The sequence below is a fragment of the Netta rufina genome (assembly GCF_964035555.1).
Source record: "Netta rufina genome assembly, chromosome: 2".
NCBI lineage: Eukaryota > Metazoa > Chordata > Aves > Anseriformes > Anatidae > Netta > Netta rufina.
In genome coordinates this window covers 119,160,497-119,178,951 of record NC_140124.1, presented here as the reverse complement: position 1 = coordinate 119,178,951, position 18,455 = coordinate 119,160,497, and the positions used below count along the sequence as shown (strand labels likewise).

The window sequence follows — 18,455 nt, the reverse complement described above, 5'->3', positions numbered from 1 at the left end:
GAAACGCCGTCGGTCGTGTATTTCCCGGCGGAACCGAGCATCCTCTGCTCGCAGGGACTCTCTCCGAAGCTGCAGCTGCCCAGTGCTCCCCGATATCCCAGCCCTTGTGTCAGACAGCGAGCACAAACCGAGCCCAAAGCCCGGCCGGGGAAGGCCGGGGCCCGCCCCGCTCCGCCCCCGGGCATCCGGTGAGCCGGGGCGGGCGGGCGGCATAAAGGCGGGGCCGTCCCGCTCCCCTTCGCCTTCTTCTGCTCCTTTCTGCTCCCCGGTGGGTCCTGGCCTTCCTCCCCTACAGCCCAGGTACCGGGTGCTGTGGGATTAAGACTGGGGGACCTGTGCCCTGCGCTGCCCCCGGGGCTGGGGGTGCGCTGCCTCCCCCCAGGGAAGGGTCGTCGGGGCGGTGTGGGGTCTTTGGGGTCTGTGGGGTGGGGTCTGCGGGACGGATAGGGTCTATAGGGAGATATGGTGTCTGTGGGGTGGGGTGGTGACCGTATAGCGATGTGCTAAGGGGTTCTCGGCCTGCCTTGGTTTATAGGGTTGCTTTGTGCAGGGGGTGCAGCCCTCCGGGGGTAGGGGGTGGGTGCATGCTTGGCAGCCGCTGTGCCTGGGGTTGAAGGATCGGTTTTGGGGCTCCTTCCCTAACAGAGGCTCTGTCCTGGTGGTCTGTGGGAGCTGCTCAGCGGGGAGCATCAGCACCAACTCTGTGCTGGTGGCATTGTGCTTATGTACTGGGGAAACTGGGCAGCACCCATGCAGTGAGCCAGCAAGAGCAGGGCACTCCTGGTTCAGCCAGAGCTTGGCTAGGAGCTGCAGTGGGAAATTAGCATCTCCTGAGGGGTCTGGAGTGAGTAGCCTAGCAGCCTGTACCCTAAAACAAGTGCACTTCTCTGAGAAAGGAAGCCTTTTCCCTGAGCTCTGGTGTGCCTCTGCCCCAGACAGGCCCAATAGCTGATTATCGTAATAAATTACTGGCACCCTTTGCAAACTGCTTTGAGATCAAACTGTATGTTTTGCTCTGAAGGCAGCTACCTCAGTTGCCTTTTCCTTAAGGATTAAGGACTGCATCGCGGTCCCTGAAACACTGGTATCTGTTCCAGAGATGCCAATCTCTTCTGTGCAAACGAAGTGTCTTATGTGCATTGCTTTAAGTTAGTGCGATGAAGCTAAACTCAGCAACTGCTTCTACTGTGAAGGCTTACTGCTTCTGTATTAGGCCCAGCAAAGAACTCAAGTTTCTAGAAACTTGTTTTTTATGCATATGGAAGTTAATAATACTTTTTCCATATAACCCTAGCTTTGCATATATCTGTTATACTTCTGCAGCAGTGAGAGTCTACTTCAGCAAATGTCACTACTGTCTATAGGAAAATATTACAGTGTGTTAAGAAATTCCAGAATCAGTTTTACTGTCTCTTTTTCCCTGTGCTAGAACTCCTGCAAGTGCTCTGTAGCCTTTTAAAAGGAACTGAGAACAGAAAACACTTACCCTGTAACTAATCTGCAGAAAGAGGAACTTGTTTCCCTACCCACTATGGTTTTGGCTTTTTTTTCCTGTTACTGGAATAGTTTAAGATGTCCTAATGCTTGCGCTGTAAAGTTTTCTGAACTTTACAAAAAAAAAAGTTGCTCTGTCCTTGAAGTTGTCTGTCCCTTTGCAGGAATGGAGTTGTTTCCCATGCACCAAAACCTGAGACTCATGACAACATGTACATCCAAATGCTACCCTGAGCAAAGTTCATTAAACATAGCTGAGACCTAAGTAACTTATCTTTTGGCAATTGTCAGACATGGCTATCTATGTACATAGATACCAGTCTTAACTAAGATGTGAACAAATCAGGTATGTAGTGCTAAAGGTTGAAGTGTAAGCACCAGCATGCTCTACCTTTGGCTCAGAAAGAAGGTATTAATCTTTTTATAATGTACCTAGAGATAAAAACCTGCCTATTAATCCTTTATACTGTAACTAGAAATAAAAAACGGACATTTTTCTTGCATAGTATTCATATGCTGGGGAATAGGTAGTGTTCTTTTAAGGACTTAAACACCTGCTCATTGTGAGAGTTGCTGTGATGAGTATGGAGTGTGCAGGTAAACACATACCTGAGATGATGTGATTCAAGCCTGTGACATCTTGCTTCATGTGAGAAGAAGAAAGTCAACAGCTGTAGAGTGCATTCCTAAGTAAAACACTTTGAGGAGAGCCTGCCTTATGCACTTGAACCATAATGATGTTACTGGTAATTATAGTACTATTAAATAATAGTACTGGTAAGAAGACTTAAAGATCTTAGGTATTCTGAAGCTTCCTATGCTGGCAGTTCTTCAACACAGTTGAGACTGTACCTCTATCTGCACGGCTGCTTGACAACAAGGGGTACCTACAAGCACAAAAAGCCATGGTCCTAAAAAAAAAAAAAAAATTCCTGACCTAAAGTAATAGGTTTTGAGCACTAAAGCGATTTGATCAAGCTATGAGTTTTGATTTGTAATTGCTATTTCTGCTCCAGATACTCAAGGGGCAACTCTTGCCACTTTATTAGGATGTCTTTGGGAGTAGAGCTGGAAACTCACATGTTGTGTGGTATGGGTTATTTCTAAGGCAGGTATTCCCTATCTCTTCCAAATGGTAAATCAATTTGTCCTGCATTCTAGGGGAGTACAAATGTTCTGGGAACAAAAGGAGAACAGGATAAATGGGTCAGACATGCAGCAGTAAGCCTATGTACTTTCTAGCCTGCTTCTGAGTGCTGTTTCAAAAATAGAATGAATTGGAAAATGCTTTTCAGCTCTGCAATATTAACGTTTACATGGCTTCTTTATAGCTGATTTATCTACTAATTCTTGTCTCTTATCAGATATCTGAAGAAATAGCCTCAAGATGATTTTTTTCCTGGAGTTGCTCAAAGTCCTTGGACTTACGACTTACTATATGTTGGAGTCGCTGGTGTTTTTGTTTGTGCCGAAACGTAAGAAGAGTGTTAGTGGTGAAATAGTATTAATAACAGGAGCAGGAAGTGGAATTGGAAGACTCTTATCCATAAAATTTGCCAAACTTGGAGCCACGCTGGTTCTTTGGGACATTAATCAAGAGGGGCTCCACGAGACAAGCAGGCTGGCTGGCGAAAATGGAGCGGTGAAAGTACATGCTTACATCTGCGACTGCAGCAAAAGGCAGGAAGTCTACCGAGTAGCAGATCAGGTAAAGTATCTCATTTGTGGCTTTGACATTATTCCGAAGTGTTTGTGATAGAAGTTTTAGCCATTTCAAAGCAAGAGATTGAAGTTAATTCACTTGATCTATTGCATGTGCTATGCATTCTAAGAATACAGATTTTTTTTTTTTTTTAGAGTTGTATACCTTTTGTTCCTTTAAAAATAATAAAAAAAAAAAAAAAAAGCTGGTTCTTTCAATAACTTCAGCTGGGTGCCTTCACATGCATCCAGATACTCAGCAAGCACTTACTGGCAAATACAGAAAGTCAGCTTATTGAAGCTAAAGCAGTATTTCATGTTCTGGAAATCTTTTCCAAAAAGTTAACCCTAAAGACCTTACCTTGTACAAGGGATTAACGACTTAAGCAAATTCAGACAAACTTCCTGGCTGTGAGTAGATTTTTGCAAATGCACTTGAACAGATTTATTAAATGTCTTGAAGGCTTCAATATTATTTTCCTTTCTAAAGAGCTTTGTAAATATAGCATGTGGTTAGATATCTTGGGCAGGACTAGCAGAAATGCCAAAAGCTAAAATTGCTTAACAGTTTCCATTATAACAACCTGTTCTCATTTGCTTAAGATGTTGCTAAACTTAACTGTTGGACTAGAAAATTTCCACAGTGAGTGTTTGCCTGAGGATGAATTCTTAAAAAAAAAAAAAGAAAAAAGTTCAGCTGTCTTTAGGAACATCTGTTGGCTGAAATAATGTTCCTATTTTGTCCCCTAAAGTACTGCTTAAGAAGCTCTAGCCTTCTGTGTTCCTTCTGTCTGGAAATGACCGTAGAACAAGCTCTCTGATACGTAAAGCTTCTAAATTGACTTGCAGCTTATTAGAGGCTCACACCATTGTTCTTGGATTTTTGGTAATGCCAATTGCCTGCAGTCGCCCTTGCAGGTTTGCTCTGCTGGCTGAGGTGTGTGTCTTCCATCCCTGCAGAGTGGTTGCACGTTTCACCACGTCTGTAACTTTTTCTGGCTGAGCTGGGAGAGGAGGAAGGAGTATTGTAGTTGGCAGAGCACTGGAATGAAGAAGAGACCTGATCTGACCCATCTTTTGGAGATAAGCAGCAGCAGAACCTTTCTGGCTGAGTATGGAGGATGTGGCATGAGTTAAGGATGATAAAAGCAGAGGGAGACAGGAGTGAGGAGGTGGTGAAAGGGTCCGTAATCTGTCAGTGCATGATTCCTTCCTCTCTTTACAAAATTGTCAGCAGTTCACTAACAGCTGATCCACAGGGAAGAGAACACACTACCACTGTTATTTCAGATGCATCGTGTTTTGCTGACAGCTGTTACAGAACCACACTGAAAGCTTTCTTGTCTTATTAGCAACAGTAAGACCATAGCAGCATCGAATACTGATTAATAGTGCTTATGTACTGCTGTGTAGTAGGTGTTGGCTCAGAGTGCTGCCTCCCCCTTTGCAAAATGAGGCAGGACTGCTCCAGGGCTGCTTTTCCTGTGATTCAGCTGTATACAATAACTTGGAGCTGTATAAGACCATAGGGAATTAAATTCACACACATTGTGCCATGCAAAGCAATATCCCATCATATTTTCAACAGTTTCAACGTCAAAATGAAATGACCTTTAACTACCTGCTTCGGGTACTTCATCAGTCACACAGAGACCAAACAGACCAGTCACTTCAGTAGGAAAACCAAAAATGCTGGGTATGCGGTGTCCTTGTTACTGTCCTGTACCGAGAGCTATGCCTTAAGATGTGTTCATAACATCCCTGTTGCAGAAGTACTACCAGCCCTAAAAGGAGTGTGGCCTTCTCTGATTTACTCCTCCTTCCCCAGAGTTTAGCTAGCCTTTAAGCATGGGGGCTTTGAATTTATGGGGAAGAAGCCTTTTCAGAACTATATCGCATTGTAAGATTGCATCTGGGCTCACATTCACTTCCAGGGTCCCTTACATGTTACTGGTTTGCTCGTGTGCTGTTTTTTTGTTGCTTGTTTGTCAACACGACAGTTTGCAGCCAGTTTTCCATTTTCCTAAGAACTTTTTCTGTTGTTGCTATTTTGCACAGCAGAAACACTTCCTGGTGATATTTCGTGTTGCCTATAAAACGCCCAGTGCTTTCTTCCAAAATTTGGAGGCAGCTGGGGGGGGGGGGGGAGGCTCCCTTCATAGAAAGCAGATACTTCAGGATGCTGTCCGTGATTCATGGGAATTAGTCACTACCAAATTTCCCCACATAAAGAGTAAATGTAAATGCAGAAATAAACAGGAAATAGCGCTTATGCTTGAAAAAGATGCTTAACCAGATCAGCAGTTTGTTTTAAGCCTAGGTAAGCTGAGCATTATGCAAACACTCAGAACGTGCTTTCCTGCTCTGCACGGTGGAGAGGTTTACAGTTCTGGAAGGCTGACATTCCCTGCCCTGCTAAACCACTCAGCTGAGAGGGGAAGGGGATTAAAACAGCCAGTCCTCTGAGCGAGGAGCTGCCACATCTGGTTAGCAGGGAAGCAGCACGACCAAAGGTGTTGTGAAGCTGGAAGCGTTTGTCTGGGTTGCGTGAAGGCACTCGGGTCTGCTTTGAATTCTCTCCCAAGTGTGAATGTATTTTGGAAAGCTTGGTAGAGACAGCGATCCCTAAACATGAGTAAAGGAAGAGATTGCTCAGGTTTCTGCCCCTGGCTAGAGTTGGGTGATCAAGGCTGTTCTTATTTGCTGCTGTCTGACAATGTTTTCATCTCCTTCTAACCTGAATGCCTCAAGCTCCAAGTTATAAACTGTGCACCACATCCGTGCCTGTGCACAATAACAGCGTGATTGTCTATTCAAGTATCTATTTTCCCTAAAGGGTAGACCCTAGGGTATGGGTCCATGCTTCCAGGTTTGCTAAGATCCTCTGACCCGAGGCAGCAGCCTGTACTGCAGCATCATTTACTAATGGTTACTGCCTGTCTCTGAACTCAGACTCATTTTTTACTTGTAATGAGGAGTGCATACGTCGGTGACTGGATCAACTCGTCTAAGGCTGACTGCGAAGATCATGTGGCACTGCTTCAGAAATATTTTAATTGTTATATGGCAGCACTTTGAGGGGGGATGACTGAGGTGGAGAGGGGCTCTGGTTTAGGGAGCTATATCAAAGCTATTCTGTATAATCCTACCAAGGCTACTTTTTTATTTTTTAATAACACTTATTGGTTTAATGAACATGGAGAAGTTGGAACAAGTTTAAGGAAGACAGGGAAATTAAGAGAATAAATGGTGAACTCAATTCTTTACTGTTATACAGGCTACCCTACCCTCTGTGGTCTGCTCAGTCATTTTTATGTATTTATGGAGGAGATGAGACACCATCAAGAAATGAATTTCCTGTGATCGGGAGCTGGGTGGCTAGAGGGCATAAGAACATAGTTTCCCAAATCCACTCATCACCACCTGTTTTAGCACTTGAAGGTGCAAATTCAACCGAAGTAGTGAACTCACTTCCTATTTCCTGGATAGCTCAGATTAATGAACTGTACTTGAAATACTGCATTAAATACTTTAATTGTGCTGGTACAATATCTTGATGATATCAGCTGGCCTATAGTTGTCCTGTCAGGTGAGTCTATTCCTGGAAGCTCTCATTCTGGAGCTAAAACAAGAACTGTGCTTCCTCTTACTGAACTACATGCACAGAGGTTACTGTTTAGCCAACTTATTTTCTGGAACCATTTCAAAAGGATTCTGGCTTGGTGTTAGAATCAAAGCAAATAAATTAGAAACAAAGCCTCTGCACCATGCCCTGCCCCGGAAGGCTCCGAAGGCTTTTGCATTCTGTGAATGCGTGTGTTTTTTCACTCCCTCACCTAAAGTGCAGATGCCTGAATAAAAGCTTCCTTTTATAAGGAAGACAAAATAAAAGATCCCTAAAGCTTTTGTGTAATTTTTGTAACAAACTAGTGTCCTTCCAAGGACTGTCTCACTTCTTGTGTTACCTTGAGACCTAACATCACTGCAACTGTGGTGTTCTTTCAGGCTGCTTTCATGGAAAATAAACTTTTTTTTAAAAAACACAAAACTTTTTAATTCCTGATCCATAAAGTGGCTTGAAGTAATCAAGGTATTTGAATAAAGGAGATGGTTGTAAGGTAGAAATTAGTTTTCTAGGCTGTTTTTCTCACTGCTTATAAATATGCAGAATATTTATCATCAAAAGTGACTGCTCATTCTAACCCCACATAGTAGGGAACTCCCCTTGCTCCTCTACAATGGTGCTGGGAGGTCTGGTTTAATAGGGTAACACTTGTGGCATACATGTGAAGCTACTGCTAGAGGAGAAGCTGCTGTGCAATGCTTGCTAGTGCAGTCAGAAGAAGTGGAACCTTGGGAATCTTGAAATATCCAAGCTATTAAGATGCTATTAAGTAGTTGCTAGCTCACCTAGCATGAGAACTTATGTACTGTGCCTCACAGCATGGCATGGAAATGGCCCTAAATACCGAATCATCCATTGGTTTTAAGACTGGATTCACGTATCAAAATACAAGTATTAGCAAAGGTCTCTGCAGAAGGGGCTTGCTGGAACAGTCATAGCAAGGACTGTACGTACTGAAGGCAGAAAGGCAGAGGCACCCTTGGAGCTGAGACTCCTGGGCTCCAAGGAAAGTCTGGTGGTGAGATGAGCTCCAAACAGGGAGAACATGCAAGAACACAGGGGATTTGGATTAGTATGTTCACCTTGGTTGTGATGTGTAACACTTCTGTTTCTTATTTCTATATATTAATTTTTTTGTTACACTTTATTTGTTGCATAATAATCTTAAGGCTTTTCTTTTAGGTTAAAAAAGAAGTTGGCGACGTTAGCATCCTAGTCAACAATGCTGGTATTGTAACTGGGAAGAGGTTTATCGAGTCTCCAGATTCGCTTGTGGAAAAAACTATGCAAGTGAACACAATGGCACACTTCTGGGTAATGCTCTCCTTATAGATACATATTAAAACATCTTCTTGATATGTTTACAGTTTTAATTTTGCCTTTTGGAATAGAGTAAAATATGCAAGGATATAGAGCTCCCATCAGTTCGGTAAAAAATAATGCAAGAAATTTTCTATGCCTTGCAGTCTGTGAGATTTTAAAAAAAGGTGGGAGAATAGATCCTGTGGGAACTTCTGGGTAGGTAGGTGGAAGCAAAACTGCTTAGCATTTACAAATGCTCTTAAGAACTGAAGGTTGCCATCTGCTAAATTCTGAGGCGAGTCAGATGCGATATCCCTCAATATTCATTGATGTGAAGCAGGCCCCGCCTAGAGGTTGCTGCTCTAGTAACAGAAGTGTTCAATTCTGTTATTGTTCTAGTTGCTTTGTGGTTATGATAGTTTTAGTAAGAAATACCACATGTTCAGACAATGCTCTTATGCTAAGTAAGTGGGGCTTTTGTCCAAAATGAATAATTTTCTTCCTTTCAGGAAAGAATGATCACTATACAGTGTTTTTACCATTAAGGAGTTGCAAACAGGATATTAAAACATGCTTCAGTTTCTTCATAAATAAACTTAATCATAAAGATTAAGTAAATTTAATAGAAGGAAGACATGAAATCTGAATTTTTGCTGGTTTATAAAATTTGTAGTGAGGGCTTAATGTCCATTTGAAACAATACAGTGCTGAGTTTTGCGGTAAAAAAAAAAATAACAGCTAGCTGAAGCTGTGTTTTTATCTTTCAGCAAGTGTTGAGGGAAAAACAATACAATACTGGTAGGACCTGCAAGGTTCCAGCTTAGGTTAAGAGTTCAAACAAAAAATTCCTGTGTTTTTTTTTCCCCACTTGTATAATGGAGGGTGTGGAGAAGACACCTTACTTATAGGGAAATTCTGCCTGTACTTTAAGTAAAATCCTCAAAATATTCTAGCAGGTAGCTTACTTGCTAAAATGTTTCATTGGAACTCTGACTTATGTTGCAGACTTGCAAAGCCTTCCTCCCAGCAATGATAGCCTCTAACCATGGACATTTGGTTAGCATCGCAAGCTCAGCGGGACTGATTGGAGTCAATCGTCTTGCAGGTAGTGTATTGAAGCTAATGTTCATTTAGACAATTAGTGTGCTTTAAAGTCCTAATTCTGAGTTCCTGAGTCTTTGTGAATAGATAAAGCAAATGGTGATACTTTCAAATCAGCTGACCTTATATAGAGCAATCCTTCGAAAGGTTTTCAAGATGCTCAGCAGTGTTGTGACAAGGCAATAAGAGGATCTAGAAGCTTCATGCAGAACTTTAACAACAAACACTGTGGTTCTCAGTTTCCAAAGATAACCTAAAGGTATTTCATGAGAAAGAGACCACTTCTTTGCAGATGTGTTCTCAAGCTAATCAGGGTCCTGTGTAGGCTTCCCTAACTCAGAAAACTACTAAATCCAGATGTGGTACAGCGGTAGATGTGTGATATCTCACTTTGCATTCTCTCTGCCGTTCATTCAAGAGAACACAGTGAAAGTGTTGAGATCAGGGCATATTCAGAATGAATTCCTGGAAAGTGCCTGCAAAGTGGGGAGGAAAATGAAATAAGTGGCATAGCAGTAAAAGAAATCTAGCTTCAAGGCAGTGATAATGAAGACAAATTGTGATGCAAGCTGAAACCACATTAGAGAGTTTTGAAAGCTTGGGTTTGAATCCATGAACTAGCTTTTTAAGCAATGATAAGGCCTGGTTCGAAAAGATAATTTAATCTGCTGTTGTTCATTAGCAAGCAAGAAGGTGAGAGGGATGTGATGGGAAACTGTCTGCCAATCTACAACAGTGAACGTAGTAGAAGGAAAAGTAAGAATGAATCACATCAAACAAGTTTTATTAGTAACCTATGGAAATGCCTCCTACTCCGTTGTAAAGTGTTATTATCTGACAGTAATTTTCTGCAGGTAGTGTGTGTATAGTTTCTATAATGTAGTGCTGGTGTTGCACACCATAAAAACTGAATAGTTTTGTCCTCAGTCTGTCAAATACTGTTACTGCTCTTGTGACCACGTTCAGTGGTAGGACTCACTGAACCTGTGTAGTAAGGTTTAATTAAGAAGCTAAAATGTTTAATTGCAATTACTGTTTTATTTTACAGATTACTGTGCAAGTAAATTTGCAGCGGTTGGTTTTGCGGAGTCTATTGACATAGAGATGAGAAGTCTGGGAAAGACTGGTATTAAAACTACAACTGTGTGTCCTTATTTCATAAACACAGGAATGTTTGATGGCGCTCAGACCAAGTGAGTAAGCTGTTGTGATCTTTTTATGCAACTTCCACATTATGCATGCTTGCGTGCTCATGTTTGTTTCCTTTATGATTCTTACAAGCTAGACTCTGCTCTGCTTTTATTATCTTTAGGGCCTCACATTTCAGTGACTGGGCAACCTAAGTGACAAAAGCCCTTGGTACTTTACTATTCATTTTAGCTGAAACATGAAATGTTATTGTTTTCTTTGTGAATCCGAAGAAATTTGTTATAAGAAAACACCTTCTCTTTCAGGTGGTCACGTCTGCTTCCTGTTTTAGAGCCAGAGTATGTGGCTGAAAAGATAATGACTGCTATTCGACGAGACCAAGAAATCTTGTTCATACCACGCAGCCTGTATGTTTTCTTTGCTCTGAAAAAGTAAGTCATATCCTTCCTTATTTTCCTCCCCCTTTTTCAGTCCAGACTGAAGACTTCTGACTAAAAATGCAAACTAGGCTTCTACTTGCTGATATGCATTCTCATTAAGTTCTCCACATTTCTGGAGATTTCTTTTTTAATTTAGTTTCTAGGGATTTCTTCTACCCTTGGACCACAGAGCAATGTCTAACTGGCTTGTTCACTCCACTGGGGTGTGGTGTCACTGCAGGCTCTAGAGGTTGGGCCAGCCCCTCAGGAAGTGCCCCTCTGGCATTCTTGCCCCAGCTATAGAGCACTTCCAGCCTGGCTTGCAAGAGCCAGGAAATTGATCTATGGTAACAACGAAGGCAGCCAAATGAGTGTAATCAATATTTGAGAGGGCCAGTAGAGGACCAGTGGCACTGTATTCTGGAGACTATACTTTCTTTGCCAGTATTAGCCAGGTGAAATGGTTTGTGATAAAACTGCACAACTGTTCTAAACTGTTCTGGTTTTGTCTCCTCTTCTCCTACTCCTCTGCCTTACAGCATCCTGCCAGTGAAAGTTTCTGTTCTCCTTGCGGAATTTGTTGGGGCCTACAATTTAATGGATAACTTCAAAGGTCGTGGGAAGAAGGACTGAAAATATCTCAAAATTCAGCAACACAAAAGCAGAGCTTGTTACAGGTGGTGGTAGGAAAGGTCTGCTTCTGTAGCAGCTGTGAATTTAAGTTGCCTCACTTCTAGTTCGTAACAATTTTTAAGAAAATTGCTTTTTAATTAGCTTTTAACTGTTTTCATCTGAACTTTTTATCCAACGAATTGTTTTCTTTCTACCTCATTATGGAAATAGATTAATTGAAATAGGTTCCCTTGGTGGTCTATTATAATGCCTTAAATACTATTCTGCTTCACGAATTAATAATTGGTACTTTTGGGGGAGGGAGATGGGACCAAGAAACATCACTTGATTGGCTGGGAGCCAGGAGAGCCTCTAATGGACCTGACCTCTGTCGTTCACTGGACCACGAGGAGGGGCTGTACTACTAGTGCCATTACCATTCCTTGGTAAATTGAGGAACTCAAGACTTTCCTGAACCAACAGATTCAAGTTTATACAAATGGAAGTTTTATGCAATGAAAACGTGCTCTGTTGGTGCAAAATGAATGTAATGTATTAGTCTGGGGGAGGTTGGCGATCTCAGGGTTCACAGACGACTATGCATGTCTTGAGGTTGGGGTGGGAAGGATTGAATGTAAATGACATTTGTGCTGCTAATTGACTTTTTGTCTAATTTATTTTAAAAGCTAATACTATGCCTGCAACTTTGTAGTAGAATTCTACATACCTTTTAAGTGCAATATTTTAGGAACAATTTTAACTTTTTGCCTCCTAAGTGGAGTATGCTTAAAAGACGAACAGTCTAGGTAGGCTATCAAACATCTTGCCAAGAAAGCTACTAAAAGCAAAGGTATTGCGTGGTATAATCAGGGCTTCTCCTGGGATTATTTCAGAAGGGAATGGTGCTGATGGAACTGGAGTCAGTGGGACCTCTACAGCTCCAGCCTGAGTAACAGAATCATGTTTTATTCCTCTGGATTGGGCAGTAGGTTGCCTTGTGCCTACAGCGACTTGTTTTACTTTCCCTTTACTCTTTGGACTGTCCTCTGGTAGGCTGAGGAAGCCTTGCCCTTTCTGACAATGACCCCAAGAAAAATGAAAGCGACACCATGACTTCAGGTAAATCCCAAACAAGAAAAAAGATTATACCTTAAATGTATGCCATTTCTGCACATGCTGGTTAAACCTATCTCATGTCACAGTAGTCCACTGGCAATTGGCAACACCTACAAACTATGACTATAAAGTTCTCTGGTATGAAATAAATTGCAGACAGTATAAAGAAAAGGGTGATTTTTTATTTTAAAAAGTCCCATGATGGCCTAAAGCTACTTTTATTTCCCTTGTCCATACACTTAGTGATTTACTGATTTGAGAAAAGTTTACATAGAACTATTTTGCTAATGATGAGCAAGAAACAATGGGTCAAACAAGCATGTTAAAAATAGCCTTACAGATATGACAGATTGTGAGGTGTAGAATTCAGACTGATGAAGAAAAGATTTAACTGTTCTTTCAGATCTGTGTCTTTTTCTGTCTCTGAAATTCTGCTCATTTTGCAGGACGCTTCAGGAAATTAAAGTTACTAATTGGTAAACAGATATGCCTTATATTGTGCCCATATGTATGTACATAGTACTGTTTGCTGGTAATAAAGTCAACTACTACAGCTGTGTGGTGTATGTGCTTCTTGCAGGCTCCTCACCTCTTAAAGATATGGAGGATCTTTCCTAGTAATGTGCGTGAAAAGTGTATCTCCATAGAGCTGTTCCTGCTTCAGAGAATCATTGGGCTTGGAGGGGACCTCGACTCAGAGCAAGGCTGACTAGAGCAGGTTGCTCAGTACTGCCAGGTTTTGAGTATATCTAAGGCTGCAGGTTCTACAACCTCTCCAGGCAACCTGTTCCAGTGTTTGACCACACTCGCTTTTTTAATTAAATTATGCTTGTATGGATTTTTTTCTGTTTTGTTGCCATTGCCTCTTGTCCTTTCACTGGATACCACTAAGGTCTGATACAGGTCTTTAAAAATTCTGCAGGGAAGAGCCAGCTAGAATGAAGCTGAGGCAATGGTAAAACTTTTATTAGACAAATGAAGCAAGATTTGTGTCCAGAAACTTGAAGCTATTTCAGCTGCATGATAGTAATTAAGATTTATGTATCTAGCAAAAAAAAAAAATGCATTTTTGTGTTTTTTTCCTCTTGTTGGTCTCCTTAACAAGCAATATCTTCACGCAGTATTGTTCATGAAAGAAAACAAACTGAAAACTAGTGTCTTTGATCTGTAGATGTAGGTGTAAATTGCTTCTCAAGCCATGCCATAGTCCAGGTTTGCGTTTTAGAGAGGGGGATCTGATGCATCAGTTCAGTCTGCTTGATGACACAAAAGAAAGATCTTGTCCCTACTTGTCCTGCAGTAGAATATAACGTCCCTATTATCTACCTGTGCAACTGGAGGAGATGAATGCTGTGTGATAGTGATCCAGGTGGCTACAGCTTGCGTGTCTTTCTGTAAAGAGACAATCCCCATGGTAGGCTTGAATAGTGGCAAGAAGTAAACAGAACTATGTTGCAAAAGCATGTGTGATGATTACTTTGTGATTGGAAGGTAATACGGTATCCTGCTGGTGGTTTGATCTCCCATGAATACTAAGCACATCAGCTGACACTGAATGACAGATGTGTAGAGATGTGCCCTGGAAGTTAAGAAACACGGGTTCCTCCCATGGATTCAGGAGGAGATATGAGGCGAGTGTGGAGAACTGCCACCATATGAACTTCTCAGGATCACAGATGGCTGACTTCCAGCATGACAGTGGTTCTGATTATTTCCTGATGCCCAGAAGTACTCATTCCTCCTGCACCCAGCAAGAAAACTCACAGAAGGATCTCCATGAGACTCAGACAAGAAGGTAGAACATGAAAGAGTATCTCAGTTGGGACAGCGCCATGAGTTGCTTTCACATCAGGCAGCTCCTACCAGAATTACTGGTTTCATGGCCATTCCTTGGAACCCTAAATAGTCTCTAACAAAATAACTGGATCCCAAAGTTGACTGGGGTGGCAAGGTTGGCTTGACAGTCATTGATACAGTGATTCAAAGACAATCCAGGGCATGGTGTTTTGTTGCCTGCTGTGTTTCTTTTCCATTTGAGCTATATTCTTGTGGTAGCAAATGTCTTACTATTCCCTAATGCTTCAAAGCATGGAGAATATGATTTTTCTTGGCACTGACTTGATCCTCTGAATGCAACTGAAGAGGAAAACGAAAAGCTAGCAGCTGAGACGCCAGCTATATAATTTTATGAATTTGGTAATCATACTCCAGAGCAGCACAGATCCGTTTGGTAGCTGGTCATCATCATGGTCTGATCTCATTTTAGGAAGAAACTGAGCAGATACCAGAAGAGAGGTAACTTTTGGCAGTTGATCATCTGAAGACAGCTATGCGGACTGCAAAGCAGGAGAGGAGCAGCGGCAATGGCACTGTCAGCAGATGCAGGCAGCAGCAGCAACAAAAATTTTGCAGAATAAGTTTTGTAAGCTATGAAACCTTGGTGATGGTGCAGCCCCACAGGGAGTCCGCATCATCTGTGTTAAGTCTGTCGGTATAAAAGAAGTTTGCTGAGAGACTAACGCAGAGATGTGATAGTTGAGGTACCTGTTTTATGTGAAAGCTTCAATGAGCATCATCAATAAATGGAGAGCAGGTATCGTGGGCTTCTCTATATTAATTTAAAAAAATACACTTTGAATTACTTATTGATCTGTCTGCATATTTCTGGTATGTTAATGTTTGTCCTTGAGGCAAAATTCATACAATGCACCACGTACAGTTAACTGAATATTAGATCTGACTCCAGACATGCTGCAGTTATTGCAAAACAACATACCTGTGTTTTGGGAAGCCTTTAACAGTTCAAGAAAGAGCTGTCAGTTCCAAGAAGTCATGTGGGTAATGGTTGTGTAAGGAACAAATCTCAGAAGGAAATTGCAGAAGGAACAAATCCCAGCAGAAGAGCCAGGTGAGGTGCTTGTTTGAAGTCTTTCCTTCAGGAAGTACACAGCTTCCCTGCTCTGGCATCGAGTCAGACTGCAACAGCGGATGAGAGTAAAATGACAAGGTATGTAGTTGAAATCTCCTGTGTTACAGCTTCCTAAAACTGAATGCCAAGTTAATCTTAAACACGTATGCTCACAAAATAGTAAAATATGTAATGACCTTGAGGTAACACTATTTTTGAGCTCAAAGTTTTTCTAAACTGTAACTATATTTCCTTGGTATAGATCACACTGGATAGTTAAGCTCTACATATATGCAAATATAGTTTCACCTGAATTTAAGGCTACCGTTACATCTGCTACAGACAATTCATGTGACTCTATAGTGACAAGAATAGCAACTGCTACTTTTGTGACAAAAAATACTGTATAATGTGCTTTAGGGCTAATTCATCCTCAAGTCTTTGATCTGTAGATGTCAATGTAAGTTGCTTCTCAAGCAATTGAGAGCATAAACTTATTTGAATGCAAGAGGGCAAAATTAAGATAGCTGACTAAAAATGGTGAGCTGCCATGTATTTCAGTATGGCTTACATCTCTGAGCCTGTGGACAATGAGAAACTCACCACGTGAGCACTCTGCTCTGTAATACAAAGTGGGAATGTAATACAAGCATTGCAGTGTAGTGTAATACTTGTGGAGGGTAATGCAAGTGGAAATATGAAGGGAATACTTGAAGCAGGCAGAGCTTGCTTGTAGATCTAATCATCACCTGCAGTAACGGGCCAAAATTTGTGTCCAACCTTGCTTCCGAGCTAAGGACTTGGAAGATACCTACAAAGCTAGTTTCTACCACTTATATGTATATATGCAATGAAATGGCAAACAACCTTCCATTGTACTGTTCAGTACAGCAGATTTTATCTGCAAAAATTTGCTGTTAACATTTTAAGGGTTGTAGATTGGTTCTTAGTATTCAGATAATATAAGACAAAAATATATTTGCTTTTAATTTGCAAGTGATTGTAACTCTGTCCATCTAAAGTGGGTTAGGTTTTCAGGTTACCCAGTGAGCATTAGAAACGTTGCTGTAAAAATTTATTTGGCTGAGTTTCAACTCTTTTCAGAAAATATAGGTACATCACTCTACTTTCAATACTTTTTTTTTTTTTCTATGCAGTTAAAATGCAACGTTTTCAGTCACCTTTAAAATGGGCAAAAATGATCTGAGCATGTTGTAAGCTGTGTGATGCCCTTACAAGAACTGCCACTAATTCCACAGGTGACATCTCTGTAGACCAGTGGACAAAACAGTGATATAACTAGCCTAAGGCAATCGGAGGCCAAAACAAAATCATCTCCAAGTCATAGAAGAACAGGGATTCCTCTAGGCCTTGAACAACTACTATCTTAAGAGGATTTGGGAGAACTATTACTTGATTTTATTCAAAGTCTTTTAAACTGGTCTTTGCAATTTGCTATTCCCTAGCAGACTAGTGCTTTACATCTGATGTCATGGAGACTTATCTATGCAATGCTTTCCTTCTTGGATGAGTAGCCTTTGTGCTCATTAAAAACAGCAGGCATTTTGTGGGGTAGCACCCTGACTGCTAAGAACCTGTATTAAGGAGACACTGACATATGAATATCTTTCATATTCACATAATCGTATATTAACCAAAGGCTAGCCTTTTTCCTATTTCTTTAATATACATATATATATACATATATATATATATATATATATATATATATATATATATATATATATATATTAGAATAATGCCACGCAGAAATAATGGATTTTCACATCCGAAGAAAGTGTTGTGTTATTTCTGCTGTGGAGGCCTGTCCTGTGTTTTCTTGCACACATACTTTTTGTCTTACTGCATTTTATCATATTCCAGAAGGCAAAATTCACACCATGAACATCCATATCTGAGTTATATGGATCTATATATTTTCTTTCCTTTTAATAACGTTCTCTTAATAACAAAAAGGAGCACTGAAAATACCCATGGATCTAGGGGAAAAGCTAGGAGAGAGATCATTCCTTGGCTGAGGATTTTGGAGGCGATTTAATAGAACAACAAATCAGGCCTTTACAAACCAAATATGAGTTCTCTTAATTATTTTGAAGAGTCTAGTTCAGCCACTTTGAAATCCAGGTAAACACTGAAGAAATCTACGCTGTCTGTGCTTACACTTCTAAGTGTGATCCATTACAGCTTCTGAAGTTCTGCATTCATTATGGCTTCCTACCCCTCTCTCCCCTGAAATCAGCTTTGGAAGATATCCTCTAGCACAGGACTGCTCTCCGGATTTTATATACCTACAACTATTTTCAAATAACCTTTTCACATCAATAAATCATATTGATGTGAATCATTGATTCACATCAATAAACCATATTATAATAAAAATGTAACCTAAATCCGTAATAACTTGTAGTGACGAAGAGTCAGAAGAGACAGTAGTTAAAGCAGTTTCTTTCGGAGACTACAAGAGGTCAGAAAATGCTAAAACACTAGGTTTATTCTGTAGTTATGGAAGTAGCTACCTTTCTTCTTTCCCCATTGTGAAAGCAAGCTTTGACTTCTGGTGGGGTGCATTGATAGTAAGTGCTAATCAGGGTCAGAATTATCCTACATCTAACTTTTTTCAACTAAATATTCATGGCACCATGTCAGTAATGACTTACTAGCATTTCAAGATTTCTGGAAATTCCTTGGCTCTCATCCTATTGCCACTCCCAAGCTGGAATATAAGGAAACTTGGCTGGAAATATTAAGAACCTTTGTATTTTGTCTGTGTAGAGACAAGAATTGCTATAAATTGATTGCTGTTATCTTGGATATTTTAAAGAGGATTAGCAAAATAGATTGAGTGTAAGTGGAGTATAATCCCTTAAGGAATAAGATCATTCTTAAAAAAAATAAATCATAAGAAAAAAATAACTAAGCCTACATACACATACATTGTGCTTAATTTTAAGATGAAGTTAAAAGAATGGTAAATAGTTAGCTTTGCTAGTCTGGAGACTTCCAGCAC

The 18,455-nt window shown here is 40.8% G+C and overlaps 1 protein-coding gene across 1 annotated transcript; it reads left to right on the top strand.

The window, feature by feature from the left end:
* The first annotated feature begins 227 nt into the window (after positions 1-227).
* On the top strand, positions 228-11,894 carry SDR16C5 (short chain dehydrogenase/reductase family 16C member 5). Its single transcript, XM_084282816.1, has 7 exons — positions 228-300; positions 2,859-3,202; positions 8,003-8,134; positions 9,128-9,227; positions 10,272-10,416; positions 10,678-10,803; positions 11,331-11,894. The coding sequence occupies exons 2-7, from the start codon at positions 2,882-2,884 to the stop codon at positions 11,422-11,424; spliced, it is 918 nt and encodes a 305-aa protein (XP_084138942.1). The 5' UTR covers positions 228-300; positions 2,859-2,881; the 3' UTR covers positions 11,425-11,894.
* Positions 11,895-18,455: the final 6,561 nt, after the last annotated feature.